The following is a 24,042-nucleotide window of genomic DNA, read 5'->3' as shown; positions in this document are numbered from 1 at the left end:
TGGCATCTTTCCCCCGGCTGCAATAGGGGACCCGCTCCTGAGAAAGCTATATAGCAATCACAATGGAGCAGGCATCAGGTGTATGAAAACTGCACCTGGAATCCGGCCCTAAAAAGAGCCGAGTGAGTTCTAAAAAAAAAAAAAAAAAAAAAAAAAAAAAAGAAAAATTATCTGGTCCTGGACAGAACAGAAGAAAAAAAGACTGGGGAGGACAGGAAGGGGTGGATATTAAATGCACTGCTTTATTAACCCTTCTGTGTCCTGACAGTACTGTAGAGAATAAACCCAAATGTTATGCTGCCGGGGAGGATGGCCAGTAAAGCATATTTTTTAAGGGCTACGTAGGATCCAGCAATTTGAGCCTCTAAGGTAGTGGCTGCATTTTGAGTGGAGGGGGCTGCCCACCAACCAGCGATCACCAGTTTGGTGGCCAGGTAATAGTATAGGTTATTCCACCTGCTTCCACCGGGAGTTGCAGATATTGCTATCGGGGGGGGGGGGGTTGTGGCTGCGGGGGGTTATCTACTTGAAAGTATGAAATAGTACAGATTTAGCCCAATTTATCTTGACAATCCACAAGAGGCTGGATCACAGAACTCAGTAGATATATAGTAAATACTATAGCATGTAAGAGACCTCTAGTGACCAGAGGTAAAACTACAAATTCTAAAATTTTTCTATATCCATGCATTTTATATAGAAAAAAGTTTTATTACATCATATTAAAGGCTTCATGTGAGGTGTTTTTTTTTTATTTTTTAATGATGTAATAAAAACTTTTTATATATAAAAAGCATGGAAGATTTTTGCATTTGCAATTTATCTTAAGCCCCGGATATCTAGTTTGGTGGTTTGTTACGGTTAGTGCGGATGTAAGATTTTCCAGGAACAGAATAGTATCATCAGCATACATCGTTACAGTTTCTGTTTTAAGGCCTAGTTTCAAACTTTTGACCCCTTCTGTGGATTTCAGGAGCTCCATTGCAAGTGTAACAAGCAGGGGGGAGAGAGGGCATCCTTGCCTTGTACCTCTAGTAAGCGAGATAGTATAGTGCCCATTTTATGAAATTGGGTCCAATCCCCATTTTTGTCATGGTGGCCCATAAAACATTCCATTAAATTGAATCAAACACTTTTTCATTATAAAGAGACGCTAGGACTCTAGCCAGACTTGTCATGGTGGGTCACTATGTTAGTAAATACTAATAATACTAATACTTATATTTATGTTTGTAGTACGACCTGGGATAAAGCCTGTTTGATCCAGGGATATTAGTTTAGTGATATGTTGGTTAAGACGCCCAGCCATTATTTTGGCTAGAATTTTGGCATCCACATTGATTCATGATATAGGCCTATAAGAGGCACGATTTTGGAATTAAGGTTATTAATGTCTCGCTCATGGATACTGGCAAGTCTGCCCCCTCTAACACATTATTAAATATGGAAGTTAATAATGGAGTTAAAAGTTTAACATGTTTGTAGCTCTTAATTTTTATTGCACCTGTACTTGTAATGACCCCATGTTTGTTCTATTAATTTACAGTATTGTTCTGCTGTGCAGTGCTACATAGAGAAGCAGCACTATACAAATAAAAATATACATACAAGCCCGTACAGTTGTAGGTGCTAAGATGTACAATGTGTGTGCTATGTATGTAAAATAGGTTTGACTACTCAGGCTATAATAACAAAGAACAGACACTTACAATGAAGCAATAAAAAAGGTACACATTTTGTGGAAAGATAATTTGTGTGATAAATTTTACATAATTAACTGGTACTTTCAAATCACCATTTTAAATCACATTTTATTACTTAGAAATACAAAGAAAAACATTACAAAATGCAGAGGTTAAAAGAACAGAATAGAAAGGGAGCTTAAAGAGGAAAATGTATATTGAAAAAAGTGGTGTAGAATTTTAAAATACAAATCAAAGTGTTCACCCAGACTTAAGGCAGCCTATGTGGAAGATTTAATCTGCTGTTTCAGCCCCTTCAGACCAAGATGCCAATTGGCCAGAAAATCCTGTGAGACAAGGACAACAGTTCTCTGTAAGCCCTAATGAATCGTCTTATCGTTGGCAGTATTGGGGGCCCGATTTGTGACAAATGGAGGTAGCTCCAGATACATTTATCCTGCAGTTTTCCAGCTTTCTACTGTCAGGTTGAACCTTATCAGGTCATGACTTTACTGACAGACTGGACTATAAAGGAAAATGCATAAAAATATAGAAAATCTAGTTTGTTCCAAGCAACCTGAAACAGGCTGGAGATGGCAAAACTGAAGAAAATACTATAGATAACTTCCTCTTTAGAAAGGCAACGGTTCTAAATATGAGGCTTGAAGCAAAGGATTGTTGAGTGCCTTTTAAATAACATGAAGATCTATTATATTTGGTACAATCACACTTAACTATTCAGGAACCATGAGACTGAGGATATTTTGACTAAAAAAGTAAGTAGGAGCTCAAGAATAAAGAGGCTGTAGACAACAGATATAGCAGACAACCACTAAGGCTATTGCAAGAAAAGAAGGGAGATTGTTAACCCCAGTGATCAGACTACCAACATGCTACACAGCTGCAGTGCACACTTCTAGCGCCACGCAATATTTGAAGTATATTGTTCTGGCAGTATGTGCATTCATGTAAAAAGCTACAGCTTGAGCTGTTATACAAAGTGCATGTATTGAGTAGCTGCAAAACAAGGATAATACAACCAAAATATTTGACACTGCAGAAATGCTGCAGTACAAGCATGGTGCAAGCTTGTTATACAGATATGCAAATTATAGACTGCAGAAAGTAGACTCTGATCCATTTAAAGACTGTAAAAACGCAGACTCCGATCCATTCCTGTGGAGGCCAAGAACTTGGCATTCTGACCAAATGCAAGGCCAGTTGTAAGAGCGCTGTGATCTAAAAAAAAAAAAGAAAAAGAAATGAATTGTTGTAACGGTTGAAATAAACAGAAAATGTATAGCAGCAGCAAGGATATATAGCGAAGACTGATCAAGGGCTCGCTGTCAGATGGTTCAGTGCAGTGGTTCAGCAAGCCACCAAAAACATATTGAACCAAACCAGAGAGGAGCCAAGATAAAAAGGAGACTGGGGGTGATGGTTGAAGTATGAAGGTAGTTTCATTCTAGCTAAGGGTAAGAAAAGAAGCAGTAGAGAGAAATCACAACAGAGGGAATTATATATATAATATATATGATGAAGATCAGACCAGTGTAGAACAATAGCTGGCTCTCGCACAGCCAATGTATAATGCGATGTCTGGTGCTCAATGGTAGAGGTTCGGCCACCTCACAATTCATTCAAATAGAAAATTATCCACTGCACACAGGCTGCTGCAAGCAAGGAACCCCTTGCACGTTTATTGCGGAAGTGAGCAACGTTTCGGGGTCACGCCCCTTTGTCAAGCCATTCACGTTGCTCACTTCCGCAATAAACGTGCAAGGGGTTCCTTGCTTGCAGCAGCCTGTGAGCCGTGGATAATTTTCTATTTGAAGATCAGACCAGAGCATTGTTGGAAGACGTAAGGAGACTGACCTGTGAAGTGCAGAACTTCAGCCCACTGCTTGCAGATGTAAACCTGAATATCTGTCCCACCAACTGCCAAATATGTACCACTCTGATCAAACACCAGAGAGCACACCTTAAAAAAAAAAAAAAATTTAAATGTAAGAGGAAATGTAAAACATTTTACAAAGAAGAAAGGCTGACTGGCCTTGCTTTACTATAGTTATGTTCATTATCCACAAGAATTTCTAAGTGTGTATAAGGGGGGATCAAGGCACTGGTTTTATTGCTGTTTTGGAAATTAAACGTCTGTAATTTAGTGTTAAAGGTTAAATTACATCAATAAACATTAAAACAATAGGAAGCCTTATCTGTGTCTAGTATAAGTTCTAGGTACACTGTTTTTCTCTTGTCTGCCGGACAAAACATTCAATCTGCTCTCTTCAATCTGCAAATGCACTGGATGTCATTGCCTGTCAGCACACCCCAATGTAGAAAGGGTACAATGTGCTCCTGGCCTAAAGGTCTTCTATTTGAGACTAATTCCTAGAGCTCAGGTTGAGGTATGTACCAAAGAGGATTTGCGTTTGCTATATAGTGCTTATGCATTCAATCTCATAACACAAGGGTTAACTGCTTTTCAGTGGGATACCAGGCCAAATTTATAGGCACAGGTACAGAAATTGTTGAGTGCTCTTACCAGTGTCTATATTGGATACTTCACTACTTATTAGACAGCTAAATAATCAGTCATGCAGCATATAAATATGTGTTTCTGATAAGTAGTGAAGTTGCCAATGTAGACACTGCTAAGAGCACTCAACAATTTCTGTACATGTGCCTCACATATACTCACTGCCTGTTTAAAACAACTATTGTTAAAAAAAGCATGTACTGTAAATTGTAACCCATGTGACATGCTTATTAGCAATATAAAAATAGGTTTTCAAAGATTCTTCAGCTACAGTTTAGTGCTATAGAAGGTAGGCTTTAAAGAATACAGTTTACTATTGTTGTAGTAAGAATAATTTAGCAGTAACAGAAAAAACTCAGTCCATTAAAGAAATAGAGAAGAAAAGAGAAAAGTATGACCCATAGATTTGCACCATCCCACACTGGTTGACTGGATTCCCAAAGTAACAAATTAATGTAATAAAATATAACTTTTATTAAATATATCCTAAAATTGTAATGAGACAAAATAAAGGTAAAGTGTATATTAAAATCAAGGTTAGGTAGGGAAGCTGAAGTAGACTCAAGGTCATCAGCTAATAGACGGTATTTACTTGTCAGAACAGTGCGGTTTACGTTCAAAAGTACGGTGAGTTACCCACGACTTCACTCACAGTCTTGGGGTACTGGTGACCCACCATGTATATATGGATCGGGTGGAAGTAGGGTTAAGTGGTACTATATGTATAACCCAGAACTGGTCCGTGAATAAGCTCCAATTCTACAGACCCCACTATATTTGGGCAGTTTGAAGTCCCTTATTCTTTAATAGCCTTAATAGACTTTGTATGTTTCTAAGCTAAGAGAGACCGAATCCGCCAAGTTGCGAGATCCGTCTGCTCTGTTTAGCTAGACAGAAAATAATTATACTTGGTGTGCGGACCGTCCAGTACATGTAGAGAAACAAACGCCCGCTTACTCCATTACAAATAGCCGTCAGCGCCGGCAAGGAGAGGAGGCTTCTCTAATCAGATTCAACTGTCGGGTTCAACCCGCACCACCCTTCCATTAATGAGACCAAACCGCCGGCTGGAGAGTAACAAAGCCACGGAGCAGCGCAGCTTGTGTCAGTATACCAATATTGCCCACATCACCCTTCCGCCCTTCCACCCTTCCGTTTTTAAGCCCGCAGTTACTCAAGACACCGTCCCTGCCTAGCAGTTTTAAAATTCTAAGAGCGCCTGACGCGCGTTTCGCTTGCTAATCCGCAAGCTTTATCAAAGGCAATTTTTTGGCGCTGAAAAGGTGCAGGTTTAAATAGGGAGAGAGATGTCACTCAAAATTTAAATTAGCCAATCCTGACACAGTGGGTGGGGCTGTATGTTATACATTGTATCTGCCCCATATCCTTGCAAGGCAAAATAGTGTCATTGGCAATAGACAGATTAATAACAAAAGTATCAGAGTGTAAAGTCTTAAGGTAAATTTAGTAACATGTGTAGGAAAGTTACTGAATATATATATATGTTGCAAAAAGCAGCATCTATATCGTAAATCCACTGCTACTAATTCCATATTACATTTTCAGAGCCATCATCCAATGTCGACTAAAAGGGGAATTCCAGTTGGCGAATTTCTAAGATTAAGACGGAACTGTTCGGACATGGCTACTTTTAAACTGCGAGCGAGGGAACTCACTGAGAGACTCAGATCAAGAGGCTACTCTAACTCTATTATCCGAAAAGCATATTCTAGGGCTGTCAATACACAGAGAACTGACTTATTAAATAAGACCAGAAATTCTGCTAATCAAACTGAACAACCAACCAGATTCATTAGCACCTTTTGTAGGCAATGGCCAGAGATAAATTCCATTTTGACAAAACACTGGCATATCCTACACACAGATCCCATCTTAGCTACATCAATAGACTCCCGTCCACAACTGTGTAGCCATAGAGCACCAAATTTACGGGACCGTCTGGTGAGAAGCCATTTTTCAAAACATAAGATAAAACCTGTGAGAACAGGTACATTCCCATGTGGAAAATGTAAAGCATGTAAATACATGCAGAACACAACCAAGGTGTTGGATAGATTTGGCAGACCATTTAAGGTTGTACATCACTTTTCTTGTAACACGATAAATGTGATTTATCTGTTAATCTGCCCATGCAATAAAATGTATGTTGGCAAGACCAATCGAGCTTTTAAGAGGAGAATCCTTGAGCATGTGGCAAGTATTGATAATGCCTTAGATTGGGTCAAAGCCAATAAGAAGCTTCCACCAGTAAGCAGACATTTCATGGAGAATCATAATAGCATAAGTAAGGGATTACAGGTGGTAGGTTTATTTAATATTAACCTGGGGATTCGAGGAGGAGATTTGGAGACATCTCTCCTCTCCAAGGAGAGTGAATTAATTTTCCTACTAAATACCCTGAGCCCGCAAGGTCTCAATGAAAGTATCACCATGAATATTTTTATTTAATCATACTATGTTTATGACACTTTCCACACCTACATCTCCACATTTATTTAAAACCTAACTATAAACTGATTGCAACAAGGGGATTTTCCCCACATTATGCTGCTTTTTGCAACATATATATATTCAGTATCTTTCCTACACATGTTACTAAATTTACCTTAAGACTTTACACTCTGATACTTTTGTTATTAATCTGTCTATTGCCAATGACACTTACTATTTTGCCTTGCAAGGATATGGGGCAGATACAATGTATAACATACAGCCCCACCCACTGTGTCAGGATTGGCTAATTTAAATTTTGAGTGACATCTCTCTCCCTATTTAAACCTGCACCTTTTCAGCGCCAAAAAATTGCCTTTGATAAAGCTTGCGGATTAGCAAGCGAAACGCGCGTCAGGCGCTCTTAGAATTTTAAAACTGCTAGGCAGGGACGGTGTCTTGAGTAACTGCGGGCTTAAAAACGGAAGGGTGGAAGGGTGATGTGGGCAATATTGGTATACTGACACAAGCCGCGCTGCTCCGTGGCTTTGTTACTCTCCAGCCGGCGGTTTGGTCTCATTAATGGAAGGGTGGTGCGGGTTGAAGCCGACAGTTGAATCTGATTAGAGAAGCCTCCTCTCCTTGCCGGCGCTGACGGCTATTTGTAATGGAGTAAGCGGGCGTTTGTTTCTCTACATGTACTGGACGGTCCGCACACCAAGTATAATTATTTTCTGTCTAGCTAAACAGAGCAGACGGATCTCGCAACTTGGCGGATTCGGTCTCTCTTAGCTTAGAAACATACAAAGTCTATTAAGGCTATTAAAGGATAAGGGACTTCAAACTGCCCAAATATAGTGGGGTCTGTAGAATTGGAGCTTATTCACGGACCAGTTCTGGGTTATACATATAGTACCACTTAACCCTACTTCCACCCGATCCATATATACATGGTGGGTCACCAGTACCCCAAGACTGTGAGTGAAGTCGTGGGTAACTCACCGTACTTTTGAACGTAAACCGCACTGTTCTGACAAGTAAATACCGTCTATTAGCTGATGACCTTGAGTCTACTTCAGCTTCCCTACCTAACCTTGATTTTAATATACACTTTACCTTTATTTTGTCTCATTACAATTTTAGGATATATTTAATAAAAGTTATATTTTATTACATTAATTTGTTACTTTGGGAATCCAGTCAACCAGTGTGGGATGGTGCAAATCTATGGGTCATACTTTTCTCTTTTCTTCTCTATATTTAACTATTAATGACCTTGCACACCACTATTTTTGTTTCAAATCATTATCAATGGGAGGTGCTACCTACTAAACTACCATACATTAAAGAAATAGGTTGCCAGCTCACTCCTTAAAAACTTGAGCAGTAGTTAATTAACATATACAAAATATATATTTATTGGTTTATGCAGCTTTGGATGACTGAATAGCTAACTCTGATGAAAGCTGGTTAGGCGTGCCTATTTCTGTCACGACATCTACTTTTTAGGTAGTTGCTCTTTTCGAGCCACTTTAGCGCATTTAATGTTCATTTATTATCAGTCAAAGCAAATGGAAAAAAAAATAGATTTTTGTACTTACCGTTAAATCCTTTTCTCTTGTCCTACATTGGGGGACACAGGCACCATGGGGATGAAGATCCTGTTGCTTGGAGAAAGGACACTAAAAGGTTAAAGTGGCTCCTCCTCCTCCTGCTCTGGGCTTCATCCCCGCCTACCTCCTCAATCCTCAGTTTTCTGACCGAAGAAGAGATGACGAGCCCTACCAATTGCCCATGTGAAGGAGCTCCTCCCCAATGCAAGCTAAGCACGGTATGAACCACCTGCTGTTTGAAATTGTTGGTATTTGAACAACAAAAATTATATAAGATATTACCTGATCAATATTAACATGAACTAATACAGGGAGGGAAGGCCTGTGTCCCCCAATGTAGGACAAGAGAAAAGGATTTAACGGTAAGTACAAAAATCTATTTTTCTCTTGCCTAGATTGGGGGACACAGGCACCATGGGGACGTCCCAAAGCTACCCATGAGGGCGGGACTTTTTACCCCTAGTGTTCAGGGAATAACCACCTGCAACACTTTCCTGCCGAAGCTCGTTTGGCTGAGACGAATGTATGCACCTTGTAGAATTTGGAAAAGGTGTGTGTGGATGACCACACTGCAGCCCTACAGACCTGTTCTGCTGAAGCCTGGAGAGGAACCACCCAAGAAGTGCTGAGTGAAGAAGTAGAATGAGCTGAACCCGGAAGGGTGTGGCCTTACCTCGTACCTCATAGGCCTTCAAGATTGTTGACCTAATCCATCTTGCATTGGTGGCCTTAGATGCCTTAAGGCTTTTCCGTGGTCCTTCTGGTAAGACAAAGAGGTTGTCTAGCTTCCTTCTACTCTTGGTAGCCCTGGTGTATGTTCTGAGAGAACGAACCACATCTACGTATGTAACTGTTCCAAATTTGTCTTTTGTTCAGGACAAAATGAAGGAACCAGCAGGTCCTGGTTAAGATGGAACTCCTTAGGAAGAAATCCAAGGTAGGTCTCAACACCGCCTTGTCCTTGTAAAAAATCAAAAATGGTGGACGACAAGATAGAGCTGCTAGTTTTGAAACTAGTCTAGCCAAAGTGATGGCTAATAGAAAACTACCTGAAGAGTCAGCAGAGTTAATGGAATTGAGCCAATGGCTCGAACGGTTGCTCCTGCAATACAGAAGGTACCATATTGAGATCCCAGGGAGGGATTGTATGACGGTATGGAGGTATCATCCTCAATGCTCCCTGTAGGAAGGTCTTGATGTTGGGCAGCATTGCAAGCTGCTGCTGCTGAAAAAGGATAGATAAGGCTGATACCTGAACATTCAGTGAGCTGAGTGCCAGCCCTTATTTCTAAACCCTCCTGAAGGAATAACAATAGGCTACTTTCGTCCCAGGACTGTGGGTCTTTGGCTTTAGATTTACACCAGGATATGAATGTCCTCCATACCCTGTGGTACATGCGTGCGAAGACGGGCTTTCTGGCCCTTAGTAAGGTCGGTATGGCCTTTTTTGGAACTCCTGATCTGGCTAGGATTATGGCTGCAAGTGTCATGCCGTTAAATCCAACCATGGTGAACTCAGGTGGAGGATCAGTCCCTGAGATAACAGATCCATTCTGTCTGGAAGGTGGAATGGTGCGTCCACTGATGAACTTATGAGCTCTTCGAACCAAGTGTGGTGTGGCCAGTAGGGTGCCACTACAACTGTTTCTACCCTTCTTGATTACCCTTGGCAGAAGTGCCAGTGGTGGGAAGACATATGCTAGGTGAAACTGCCACGGAACCACCAGTGTGTCCATGCTAGGGCCAGAGGGTCATTGCTTCTTGTGAAGAACCTCGTAAGCTTGTTTTTGTACCTGGATGCCATTAAGTCTACTTCCGGAGTGCCCCGCCTTGCCAGAATCAGTTGAAAAAACCTCTGGGTGTAGGCTCCACTCTCCCTGATCTAAGGTCTCTCGGCTGAGAAAATCTGCTATCCAGTTGTCCACTCCAGGGATACTGCGGAGATAGCTGGTAGGGCAGCTTGACTCCTTGTGCCTCCTTGGTGGTTGATGTAAGCCAACGCTGTCACATTGCCCGACTGTATTCTTACAGGTAGGTCTTGAAGTCTGCCTGACCATTGGAGCAATGACAGGTAGATTGCTCTTAATTCCAGGATGTTGATGGGGAGTAGTTCTTTCTGTGACCAACGTCCCTGTACGGTTAGGTCTCCCAATACTTCTCCCCAACCTTGTAGACTGGCAACTGTTGTGATGACTGTCCACTGGTGATTGGGGAAGGGTTTTCCTGACAGAAGTGTTGTTGGTCAAAGCCACCAACTGATAGAGGTTCAAACTAGATCTGATAGGGGAATCCTGCAGTTTAGGTTCGCTCAGTTCCTCCTCTGGTGTTGGAGTAAGGCTCTGCATGGCTCTGGTGTGGAGCTGCGCATATGGAATCGCAGGATGACACTATAGTCCCTAGCACTCTCATGGCAACCTTAAAGGTACCTGATCCATTTTCTGCAGAGATGACAGGAGCCCATGCATGGAGGTGATCTTGGATTGGGGAAGGAAGGCTCTTCCCAATGAAGAATCAAGCCCTAAATATTCTGTACTCTGGGAAGGTATGAATCGAGATTTTTGGAAGTTTATCTGCCAACCTAACAGCATTAGTGTCTGGAGATGAGTTGTGGCCAGTGCCATGGAACTGGCCTTTACAAGTTGGTCGTCCAGGTATGGTATGACACTCACTCCCTGCAGTCGCAGGTCCTCTAGAGCCGCAGCCATGACCTTTGTGAATAGCCTTTGCGCGGAGGATAGTCTGAAGGGGAGTGCCAGGGATTGCCAATGTTCTCCTGCCACTGAAAAGTGAAGGACCCAGTGGTGGTTGGGATGTATGGGGACATGCAGGTATGCATCTTTGATGTCGATCACCGCCCTGAAATCCTCTATGTCCAGGGACATTAGGACTGACTGGATGGATTCCATCTTGAAGTGGTGCTTCTTTACATGGTCGTTTAGTGCCTTTAGGTCTAGCACCAGGTGAAAAGATCCATCCTTTTTGGGTACTATAAACAGGTTTAAGTAGAAACCGAAGCCCCTTTTACCCTTGAGGGACCGCCATTACTCCCGCGGAGGCAGTCAGGGCGTGTGGAACCCCATGGAAAGCTGAGTGCCTGGGTTCTGTGGTAGGGAGCCTTGAGATGGAAAATCACCTCGGAGGTAGCTGAGCGAATTCTATGAGATAGAAATGATCTGTAGGACCCAGGGTTCCAGTACTCTATGCCGTCACACCTCCCGAAAGTGACTTAAGCGTCCGCCAAAGGGTTTAGCTTTCAGGGGTGGGCACCTCCTCATGCGGAGGCTGTTTGTCCCGTGCGGGCTTAGGTGCTGCTCTGCTTCCTGACCAAGAAGTGCTCTGCCTTGACTGGAATCTGGGGCGGGTCGGAGCTTGTTGCTTTTCATGTTGGGACCTCTGGCTCTGTAGCTTGAGAATTTTCCTTCTCTGTTCAGCACCAAAAAGTTTTTTTTTTTTTTTTCCGAGAATGGGAGACCAAGCAGAGACCACTTCAAGGTAAGATCTGTTGACCAGTTTTTTAGCCAAAGGAAACGTCTGGCTGCAATGGATTATGCCGAAGCCCTTGTGACGAGCTTAGCCGCGTCCAGGACTGCTATGCAAATTTATGTATTTGTGTCCGCTATCGGAGCTAGAGGTATGTGGAGGGGTCTTCTGAGCCATGAGTTGGGCCACCTGTTCCACCCAAACTTCCATTGACCTGGATACCCATGGGGTGGCAATAATAGGTCGTAGAGTTCTGCCTGCTGCTGTAAAAATCGACTTGCAGAAACCCTCAAGACGTTTGTCGATAGGATCGTTAAAGGAAGCTGCATCGACTACTGGAATGGTGGTGGTCTTTGACAATTTAGAGACCGGTGGGTCCACTGCTGGGGGTGAAGACCAAGGTCTGTAAAGTAAAAGGATAAGTTTGAGTAAAGCGATGGAAAATTGGACTCTATGGTCAGGCGTTTTCCATTGTGCTTTAACAATGTCACCCAGCTGTTCATAGGCTGGAAAGACACAAGAAGACTTCTTTTGCCTCTTGAAAATGTTATTGGTTCGCTCTGCTAAAGGTGGGGTGTGCCTGAATCAGGCTCTCGACCTCTCATTGTGATCTAGGGGTATCCTGATCCTATTCATCTGCGGATAGGATCTGTCCCTCTTCCCAATGCCTCTTCCTGTTCATCAGGCAAAACAGGTGGGGAAAGGGGAGGTCGCTTTGTGGCCGACTGCTGAGTGACCGGTCTGTGAGGCTCTGTAGATAGATGTTGTAGGACCTTATCTAGAGTCTCTGGAACTCTGGCTAGGTTTTGTAGACCCGCTAGAGATAGAGCGCACACCAATTCAGAATCCAAGCTCGTTTGATTAGCCGTAGCTGTCGCAGAGCTGGCTGGTAGGGCTGTGTGGGATTGTAATTGTGCAGTGACTGCTGCAGTCTTACAGGCTTCACATATTGGCTCAGCCAAAACACTAGCAAATTTAGGTCTGCAAGTAGCCCATGCCAAATACTAAATTGCATTGGTGGTACATGCAGTTGCCTGCTTGGGAAGGGACTGGTCATCTGCCCTGCCTGCATGGCTATACTATGTAGTGCAACCCAGTAAGTAAGATATTGGGGAATATTAGGAGAGTCCAGGAGTGAACCACTTCTCCCTTAGAGTGCGATCTGTGGAGACAGAGGGAAGTAGTGAAAAACCCCACAGTAGGTCCCATAGAGAGAGGGAAGTGTTAATCCCCTAGAGAAAGAGTAAGGGAAGCGTAACTACCTATTCACCAAGGTAGGAAGGAATGGTGCCTTGTTCTTCTCTGTGAGAGACAGTGAGGCTGGAAACGCTCAGTACTGGAGAGAGAGATGCGGATCCAAAATGGCCACCAGAGAGGTTTCCCGGGCTTTGGTATAGTACCTTAGTAAGATGGCGCCCGTGAGGCGCGTGTGCAGCGACTCGTGCACAATGAAATAGAGGCAGCGCCAGATGGTGGCGCGAAAGCTCGCTGGGAATGGCACTGAGTTACCAATGCAGGGACTACTTTTAGTGCTGTTGTCCCATTATGATCTACATATATAAAAGCATTGTTAGAATTCTGTTCCATGGAAAATATTACTTAATATTGATTCATGAGAAAATGTATATTGTAACCTTAACATAAATATCAAATAAAAAGCATGAAACAGGAGGGTGATTTAGACAAACTGTGTGTTGACAGTGTCTTTATATCTACTGATGACCAGCTAAAGGTCTACTGGTAGATCCCATCTACCTTTTGGACATCCCTGGCCTAGGGAAATCTTTGTCAGAGAATAGCAGTGAAAGTGAAACTAAATGCCTAGGAAAATCTGTGTGAGAGAATAGCAGTGAAAGTGAAACTAAATGCCTAGGGAAATCTCTGTGAGAGAATAGCAGTGAAAGTGAAACTAAATGCCTTTCTGCAGAGCTGACAGGCAGCATGTAATGGGGGGAGGGAGGAGGGAATTGACTTACCTCCTTGTGCCAGCCAGGAATGCTCAATAAAAGATATACCCTCCGTCGTGGCTACTGGTGCAGCCTCCGGAGAGCGGGAACCAGTGCCCAGGGTAGTGTGGGGGGGGAGCTCCCCAGCCTGCAGCCTCCGTAGAGCGGGAAGGCTATAGAGCATCTTCAGATCAGAAGTCCTTGGCTGGAGGGGTTCTGGAAGAGAAACACTGACCCCTAGTAGTGGCATGATACTGAATAAATCTGTACCATTGCTCCCAGCCACGAAGTGTCCATCCTCCTTCTGAGGACACTAAAGAAAACTGAGGATTGAGGAGGTAGGCGGGGATGAAGCCCAGAGCAGGAGGAGGAGGAGCCACTTTAACCTTTTAGTGTCCTTTCTCCAAGCAACAGGATCTTCATCCCCATGGTGCCTGTGTCCCCCAATCTAGGCAAGAGAAATAAAGGATTGCATATCCTGGATAATGACTTGCAAGTGCTTTTTCTTTTTTATACGTAAACTGTACCTTTACTAGAAAGTAAGAAGCAAAACGTCACAGATGACAACGTACTAATATTAATTACAGCTACTATTATTTAAGTATGATGGTGTTGACACCCAAAAAATATATTCACTTCTATTGTCTTAAGGCAAGATCCACATGGCACCGTTCCTGTTGATAAATATTTGTAACTCATAATGTCTTCTCTTTTGCCACTCTACCTGATATCCTTCTTCAAGTTGCAGTGTTTTGAAGTTCTTCAGTTTTCGCAGATCCCACAGTTTGACACTGGAGTCATCAGCAGCTGTAGCCAGATAATAACCATTCTCAGAGAAAGCTATGCATGATACAGGACCTGAGTGTCCAGGGAAATTAGCCACATTTGAGCGTTCCTAGAAGTAAGAGTAGATAAATGTGAAAGTTCAAACTCAGGTTTTTAAGCACAAGTGACAAATGAAAAAGAAAATGTTCTAAGAAAATTATGGGCTTATTTATCAAACCTCAAATTTGTGAGGTTTTAGAGTTTTTTCTGCTTAAAATAAACTCACAATTTAAAAAAAATCAAACGTCTATTATAAAATCCGAATATAAAAATCTCAAATGAATACAATCATGAAAAAACTAGAAACATTTGAATTTGTGAGTTTGCAAGCTCAAAAAAAACCCTCAGATTTTGTGAGTTTATACCGTAAGCTTAAAAAAAAAAAAACTAAACTAAAAAAAAGTAGCTTGAACTCTCATCGACTTCTACATGAACACCTAAACTTTTAGATGCCAAAGCTTTACATTTGAGTTTTTTGTGCTTAATAAATACCAAACATTTGAGTTTTTGAAAATATAATTCAAATTTGTAAGTTCGAATTGTGGGCAAAATTCAAATTCGAACATTATAAATCACCCCCTTAATGTCAGGATATAAATTTAGAGTCACCTTAAGATCCCAGATCTTAATTTGGGAGTCCATTGTTCCAGTGCCAAAAATGAGACCATCAGGGTGAAACTGGGCACAAGTGAGAGCTGCAGAAACAAACTGTGGTTAGAATTTAAGGGAAGGGGGCAGAAATATGTGCATGCACACTTTCCTGTGATAAAAGTCTGGCAGGGCAATTTAAAGGACAAGGAAAGGCTTATCCACTGTGGGTGTCAATAGTCAAGAATGCCCAGTGCATTCAATTGTGTATGAAAGTTTATTTACTGAATATGCCTAACATTTTGGTCCCCCAAATTAATTTGCCTTAACTTATCCTTATAGTGCAATATACAACTTTTGTTCAAAATGATTAGAATAAATATGACTTGTATGAAAATGTATTCTGTTTACTCTTCGTTAATTAAAAAAAATAATAATAATATAATAGATATAGTTGTAATATAGTTTGGTTTCTCCCACATCTCGCAGGGTAATTTGTTTAAAGAGAGAATCAATTCTGTATAAACAAACCCTGTCTCTTCCCTAAGCTGCAGCCTTTGTTATGCTTTAGGATAAATGCAGTGTATTATTCAGAGAGCTTATTTGTGAACTGGTAAAAATGTTCCAGATGCTTCTTCCAATACTTTTAGACTACTAGATACTGTATATCATAGCTTCGATGTATGAAAATCTTTAATCAGAGACTTGATAGAACCAGGAAGTTGGCTAGTGGTTGCTACTTTAAGTATATCTGTAAATAGCAAAAAATAAATACCATAAATGTCTTAATTAAAACAACTGGCAAAAAGTATAACCTATTCTTGAGCCCAGATTGACGAGACGCTATACTGCACCTATTGTCTGAAAATTGTGCATATGTGTGAAGTAGGATTAGGGGAGGTCTTCTGTAAACCAGGGATTGCATTATGTGAAGGTGTATTGATCTCTATATACTGCACTTCTTTTAATCTGTCACCATATGTAAGTAACTAGAAGCATCATGAGAATAACTGCAATTCAACTAGTTAGACCACACAAGAAATGCTTGCTTACCACACCCAGAAGATTCATCTGTCACTTTGGTGAGTACACGGCCCACATGTATATCAGAGAATGCCCAGTACTAAAAAAGAAAGTTACTGTACGTTAAAGAGACATCACTGCTTATATCCATTTTTTTACAATTCAGAACTTTTCCTATCTTTTGAAATAACTTTAGGCATTGTTTAGAAATAAGTAATTTTCTAAATACCTGATCATCAGAACAGCTGAGTAAGTAATCTCCAGTCGCATGTAAACTCAGACCAGTCACTGCCCCTTCATGAGCTCGTAACACTTGAGCACAGGATGAATCAGGAACAGACCAGACACGTATTGTGGAGTCCGGAGAAGAAGAAAACACTAGCTCCTAAAAAATAAAAAGAACTGAGGTATAAACAGATGGACAAAGACATATTAAACAGACATAAGGCAAAACTTCCCAGTCAATAACTGACACAAGTAACTCAACACAGCAAATGGGAAGGAAACAAATAAAAATTTGTTAGGGGAAAAAAGTTGGAATAACAGTGGCTTTAAATGAATATATAAAACTTTTTTTTCAGTAATGGCTGGTAAACAGTCATTCAATCCAGTTTTGTATAAATGTATACAATTTCTTGGTGTTTATTGTAACTGCAATAATTGCAGTGTCTGTAAGATCCAGGGGAACCACCTCTTTATCAGTGTTTTCTCATGTGGACTATATCATACCTGAGAGGGGTGGAAAACAACACTGGTAACTTTCTTTGTATGACCTTTAAGTGTAGCAAGGATCTGTTGTGACAGGGCATCAAACACAACAACACTCTTGTCTGCCCCACCTACAAGACAAACAAACAAATAAATAAATGGGAAAAATTTTAAACATTGATCTCTATGTTTTGTTACAATTAAAAGATACAAATGAAAAGCAGAAAAGTGGTTGAAATCCTTACCAGTAAGAGTTTTGTTTGTGTCAGTTGGACACAAATCCAGTGCCAAAATACCAGGGACACTTGCACTGTGTAGCCCCTAAACAGATGCACAGTAGTAATGAGTGACAGGTTTATTTATTTTTTTACACAAATGAGTTTGTATGTGGCCTCATGTTAAAATTATTATCGAAATAGGTCTAGATGATATAAATGGCTTCCAGACCAATTTTAATGTGACCAAAAACAAATTTGTGATGACAACTATATCTCAAGGATGGTTTGCCTAAAATGTGAAACGGTTCAATCATAGTTAATAACACTTAAACATGCCGAAGCGAACAGTTTAACAATCCTTGGTATTACATTGCTGCATTAGGAGTTTTCTGGCATTTTACTTTTTTTTCTTGAAATCCAATCAGTTTATAATTCAATCCAAAACAAGTTATGTTTGTGAAATTAAGCCGTTTAAAATACTAAATACATGCATATTTTGTTTTCTGTCCTTCTGTAAACTGTGAATTCCGATTAGTTTGCACCTTCTATGGACATCCACAAATCACTTAGTGTTAAAAATTGTGCATTTGACTTTAAAGTGACAGACACTAAACATTTTATTTTTAAAATATGTACATTAAAAGTTACCTATAAGTCATGCTGATTGTTTTTTGCTGAGAGGTTTGTTTTTGCAAATAATTATTGTCCCATCTCAGTCTTTCAGTTAGTTAGTTTCTAATGCTAGCTGACCACTACTGCACAAATATGGCAGCCCCCTCATAGAGGAACATGGGAGTGCAAATACTTTTATGGCAAAATTATAAAATAGCATTCATTCAAGGATAATGTTATAATAGATATAAAAAATGTGTCAGTATATCCAAGTTGTCTTGCAAATGCTGTCCCATTGTGTAATGTTAATGCTGCACTACTACACAAGGAAGCTTCAGTTGCTTTATTTTACATTTTCCTGCTCCTCTGAAGAACCTAAAATGGGGGTTCTACTGTAATTATATTACCATGCATAATGCTATCCCAGACATCCCATGAAGTGCCATTTTTACAAGTATTTGACAGGGGCCTCCAGCTTGACTGCATTGATCAAAGTCATCAATTATTTATATATAAAGTGATGAGAGGTTTTAGCAAGAGAAACGTTGTCAATTTCTTGAGCGAGAGCAATTACTTTTGGTTTTAAACCCCCCCGACATAGGTAGTGTTGAGGTGGACGTCTACACTAATTAAAAGTAAACACTGTCCTGGCCTGATAATACCAATATCACTGCATTTAATTTTATGCAAGACCTAAGGTGTTTTAAATGGCGATCAGGCTTCTCCATGGAACGAAGTACTAAGAACACACTTACCATATGAGAGGAAACCTGGTGATATTTGCTGAGTTCTTCAGGCTTAACCAGATCTTCTGGGACAGTTTTACCACGCTAAACAGAGGAGGAAGAGACATTACATAAAGAGAGTACAGTGAATAAACCAACATTAGATAACATTAGATAGATAAAGAAATAAAATGCAACAAAAACTAGAGTCAGAAATTCTTCTTACCTTCTTACGTTCTGTAGTAAGCACAGTTGCTTTGTCTTGAAGCTGTAAGAAAAAAGTATATTATCACATCTGTATTGGAGCTTTAGAGAAACAACTCAAAAACACTATTAAACTACTGTACCTCAGCAATGAAATATTTACCTTTTGAATAATTTCTGCTGACATTCCAACCAATTCACCAAGTTCCATGGCTTCTGCAGAGCCCTGCCAGACGAATTATACAATTCATTAACCATTGCTAAACACACATGCAGTGAATTGTAAAATAGATTACTCACAGCGGCTCCAGTCTGTGGCATAGGGATGGCTTGAGGCACAGATATTCCAGCCTGAGGCTTCAACGTAGCAAGAGCTGAAAAGAGGATTGCAAAATATTTAAATTATATTACTAGCTATAAAGAGGCATTCAAGAAACATTTGTTATTGTCAAATATAAGGTCTAAAGGTTAAGGCCTCAAATAAAATGTATATTTTTATTAATTTTGCAGAGGCTGAGGACTTTTTTCCTGCCCTGCAGAGATGCTGGCTTATTACTAAGCACCCCTGGGGCAAGTGGAAAGCGAAAGATGAAAAATATCCGTAAAGAGGACTTTAAAGACATATTTTTTTTTTATGTGACAGACCACTATGTGTACCAAGAGTAATGTAATGTTAACTGGTAAAATTGTTATAAATGTTATTAATGTAAGACAGGTGTATGTTAAGAATAAGGCTTAAACTCTAAACTGCCATACTCTAGATGTAATGTCCATGTAGTAAAATACAAATCTGACTATCTTAATCAAAGCAACAACACGGGATAATAGAGTTATTAATTCCACCCTGGGCCAAACAAAATAGTTTTCCTCTAAAGACATCTTACTTTAATACTCCCTTTACACTAACACTCTTATGTACTTTATACCTTCACGGGCAGCTGTCACTTCCTTTGTAAGACGAGCAATGACACGACAAGCAGCATCATGCTGGTAGAGTGCATGAGATAGCTCCTGGCGAGTGGTCTGTAGTTGTTGACGCAATGTAAAGCTGTGGAGCATTACTGCATCCTGAAATTAAGAAATTCTTTTGCATAAATGAAATTCAGTATAACATATCCAGCAGAAACAATTATTTACCTTGTACAGAGTTAAAGACGTAAAGGATAAAAACCTGGTATTAATACAGTGTTTATGCAGTGTTTTCATTAGCCCTCTAGAAAGTCAAAAATAGCATCTGACCTTTTTATCCTTTAGTGGAATAATTAAATAAATTCTGAAGAATACAATTTTATCTGCTATTTAATACAAGTGCCCTATTCAACTTAAATAGTAACCACCATGTACACATAGCAGCTTATTTGAACAAAAACACAATTTTGACAAGTGCAGTGTAACAGTAAATTTTAATAAAAAAACATAAGCCCTAATTATTTAGGAATACGGATTCTTTAAAGGGGTAAACTAGCAGTTTTGGACAATGCATTAACACTGTATCCAAAAAGAATGTGAGGACCTCCAATAATAAAGAAACAAAATATATAAAAAGTAGAAAAATTTATGAAGACACAAGACCTAACGCGTTTCGTGCCTATTGGGGCACTTACTCATAAGGCATGAGCCTACGAGTAAGTGCCCCAATAGGCACGAAACGCGTTAGGTATTATGTCTTCATAAATTTTTCTACTTTTTATATATATTTTTTTCTTTATTATTGGAGGTCCTCATATTCTTTTTGGATAAAGTGTTTTGGACTTTGCACCTTGGGACTGAGGTGAACTGTGAGTGAATCCTCCGTTACTAACTTAAAAACAATTTTGTATTTTTGACTTGGTAATTACTTTTTGAGTGGTACTATTTACATTTTCTTTAATGTGGCAGTAGCACAAACTCTGTCTTTATAGACAATGCATTAACCCCAGGTTACAATTCAACATCGTAACCTTACCATTTCATGGTTTCAAATCATGTACATCAATCTTTCTGACACTGATGATCTTTTGACTATTAAATTACATCTTGCAAGGGGAGAAAGTCCAAAGAGAAGGATCCAGATACTTACCCACTCATCTTGTAATGACTTTAGGATTGCTGGAATACTGGTTGCAGAAGGTGGTTTGGGACGAATTGGATGGGCTACTGTAGGAAACGTAATTTGAGACCCTTCAATAAACTGCTCAAAAATGTACAAGTAAAAACATAAAAAATACATATCAGTCCATTCTCTGCTGTGATTAACCCTTAAAATATGGGGTTATATTTTCTGTTTAGTGTAACAGTTCACTCAAGTTTGGGGGACATATAATTAAAATATCAATGATGTTTTGGAAACAATGTGCCATCTATTGCTACAATTCACATTACTCAGCAGTGTGCTTAAATAAAGAATACTGACCTTTCAAGTACATTCGAGAAAAATTATTTTGGGGTGGGTGGTGGCCATGTCACTGAATACATAGGAAAAGAAGCACTAGACATTTTCAGGGCTCTACTGACCTTTGATGTCAATCAACTGGTCCTCACTTAAGGGCTGATTCGTTACTGGATCGGTCCCATTCTCAGCCAAATACTTTTCAATAAGGCGTCGATCAAAAATATGACCCGACACCGGGGAAATGCAGGGACGGTCTGTGACCTCATTACTGACTAAAAGCAAAGGGGGTGGGGGGATAAAAAAAATGACAGTTTTAATATAAACATAATATAAATATGACATGATTTTCTAAAATATTGCAATGCAAAAATTGGTTTCAAATACACATGTACGGTCGAATAATATCACGACCTAAAATGTTGTAAGGTTGTAGCAACTTTACATGAGAAATACCACACATAAAAAGAAATTTAGGAATACACCTATTCTAGTAATAAATGATAATTTGTTTTAAATCCCAATTTACAAGACATATACAAGTTATTAAACGAAGGCGCTGCGTCCACACATTTGTAGAAAAACGATGATCAACAATTGTACACAAGCATATTATGTATGGTATTCTAATGAGATTTTCCGTTGCACTCACTATAACAAGTCAAAGACATCGTTCAATACTCTCTTTCTACAATACAATTGCGTCGCGATCTCTGCGAGCGATGTTCACTGTGGGATCCTTTGATTGGGCAGTCCCTTTGGCGGGCTATCTCCGTTCTACAAGGTAAACTTGGAGACAGCGTGTAACAAGCGTCGGCAAACTACTTCCGGCTACCTTCACTTCTACTTCCGTTCAACGTTGGATGTTTCCGTAAAGCAATGAAATACATCAAGCCTCGGTGTAGTTTAACCGGAAGTGAATAGCTGCCATGCATGACAGCGTTGGAATATTTGATAGCTATTTAATAATGACCATACGCCTCAGTTCATTCATTTGTTGCCTTCGTTATCTAAATCGCATACATGCACGTTTGCTGCGATTTACATTAATTTATTATTTACTTTATCTTAAAGTGCGTGTGAGATTCAACAACCTGAGGGTAAGCTGACTATGGGACATGCTGCTGCAGGGTACCTGATAAGCTGTTTAGCCTGCAGCGTAAAACAGAATTTCAGAATTCAAGTTTGATTTGCAAACGTGCTCTGAGGACTGTGTATGTATAAAACTTTATAAAGCATTATTGAGGAGCTGCAGCACCTTACAATGCATAAAAGTACAAGGGAGTACACACGGAGGATGCCACATGATAAATACAGAGTAAATATTCACAAAGTAAATATACACAAAGTACTTAAGCAAAAAAATAAAAAAAATATATATATGTAGTATATATATATATACACACACACACACACACACACACACACACACACACACACACAGAGCTTAAGTTATACGTGGTAAGAGACACAGTTGAAATGAAGTAGTTGCCCCATGGCGCTAACAGTCTATGTGGTGGGTAGGGTTGGCAACTTTTGTTCAAAAAAATACCGGCCTTCCTATATTTTTCTGCATCAATAACATTGGGATCAAGCTTAATTTTTACAGGCCGGGTGGCAACCCTAGTGGTGGGTGGCTAACAAGTAGGCACAATTTGGAGTGGGAATGTGCTCAAGGTAAAGGCATTGTCCAATAGGTGTTGTTATATCTCAGTAATGCAGGCAGGCTATAAATTCACCATCTTTATTTTCACACTCACACAGACTAGCTTCCCAGTCCCCTACCACTATTCCCAGGACTACAACATTCTGACAGCCTTCAACAGCAATTAATTTAACACAAATGCAAACACATAGGTGCCAGGACTAGATTAATGTGTTAGTGCTCAAAAGGCAGACTCTTATTTTTTTTTTCTTGAAAAAACTGAGCAAGCACTCCTTAAAGTAACAGTTCAGTGTAAAAATAAAAACTAGGTAAATAGAAAGCCTGTGCAAAATATAGTTAGCCAAAAATGTAATCTATAAAGGCTGGAGTGACTGGATGTCTAACGGAACAGAACACAACTTCCTGCTTTTCAGCTCTCTAACTCTTAGTTAGTCAGTGACTTTAAGGGTGGTCACGTGGGACATAACTGTGTTTGCAATTGATCCTTAGCATGCAGCTCAGATTCAAAAGCAACAGCTATGGTCCATGTACCCCCCCCCCTCAATCACTGATTGGTTACTGCCTGGTAACCAATGGGTGGGAACCAAGAAAGCTGAAAAGCAGGAAGTAGTGTTCTGGCTATTATGCTAGACATCCAGTCACTCCAGCCTTTATTACTTTTTTGGCTAATTAACTATATTAGGAACATTTTTTATTTTGCACATACTATCTATTAACCCAGTTTTTATACTGAAGAGTTCCTCTAAGGAGGAACTCGGATGGAAATCCAGAGATATAAGGAGCAGTAAGGTAGAAAGGTTTAAGACAAGAGGTGGCAGTGAATGTGGATGTGTGAGAAGAAGGTGGCTCTGAGAGGAGTGGAGGAACATACAGTGAGACAAGTGAAGAAAAGTGGGGAGGAGTGGAAGGCTTTGAATGTTAGAAGGATTTTATATGCTATCCTTTGCTTTAGTATTAATATGATTAGAAAAGGAGAGAGACTGGCCAAAGATGGACCCCAAGTAGTGTGCTGAATTTACAGAGTTAATGGTCATGCTGCCAATAGTAATGATGTAAGGAAAGATGGGCTAGGTTTAGGTGGTAAGACAATGAGCTCAGTTTTGGCCAGGTTGAGTTTGGGGTGTCATTACATCATTCAACCTCTCTATACAATTGTAACAGCTTTTTGTTCCCAAAGTGAGATTTCAATAGACGCCATATCATCAAGGGTAATATATATCAACTCACTTACTTAAGCTGCATTGTTGAGAGCTTGTATAATGTATTGCCTACCCTAACAAAATCTATTTAAAAGCGATATATTTTGTTGTCTACAGGACTTGTATTTTGCATTTTATTTCAAAATGTCACTTTAAATATGTTTGCAAGTTATCATTATTTTGCCAAAATTACAA

The 24,042-nt window shown here is 40.0% G+C and overlaps 1 protein-coding gene across 1 annotated transcript; it reads right to left on the bottom strand.

Moving 5' to 3' along the window:
- Positions 1 to 1,793: 1,793 nt before the first annotated feature.
- LOC108697536 (pre-mRNA-processing factor 19) lies at positions 1,794 to 21,846 on the bottom strand. The gene is made up of 16 exons (XM_018227666.2): positions 21,635 to 21,846; positions 21,108 to 21,257; positions 20,674 to 20,750; positions 19,541 to 19,682; positions 18,915 to 18,988; positions 18,778 to 18,840; positions 18,637 to 18,678; positions 18,441 to 18,515; positions 17,101 to 17,176; positions 16,877 to 16,986; positions 16,377 to 16,532; positions 16,178 to 16,247; positions 15,146 to 15,231; positions 14,436 to 14,606; positions 3,558 to 3,663; positions 1,794 to 2,921 (listed from the first exon to the last, which is right to left on the bottom strand). The coding sequence occupies exons 1-16, from the start codon at positions 21,651 to 21,653 to the stop codon at positions 2,824 to 2,826; spliced, it is 1,515 nt and encodes a 504-aa protein (XP_018083155.1). The 5' UTR covers positions 21,654 to 21,846; the 3' UTR covers positions 1,794 to 2,823.
- Positions 21,847 to 24,042: the final 2,196 nt, after the last annotated feature.

This window comes from Xenopus laevis, chromosome 7S (assembly GCF_017654675.1).
Source record: "Xenopus laevis strain J_2021 chromosome 7S, Xenopus_laevis_v10.1, whole genome shotgun sequence".
Classification (NCBI taxonomy): Eukaryota; Metazoa; Chordata; class Amphibia; order Anura; family Pipidae; genus Xenopus; species Xenopus laevis.
This window is presented reverse-complemented; position numbering and strand designations above follow the sequence as displayed.

Coding starts and splice junctions, on each gene's coding strand:
- LOC108697536 (XM_018227666.2), bottom strand. Junction 18,679..18,777: donor CAGCAGAAATTATTCAAAAG/GTAAATATTTCA, acceptor TTTTTCTTACAG/CTTCAAGACAAAGCAACTGT. Junction 16,987..17,100: donor CACAAACAAAACTCTTACTG/GTAAGGATTTCA, acceptor TTTGTCTTGTAG/GTGGGGCAGACAAGAGTGTT.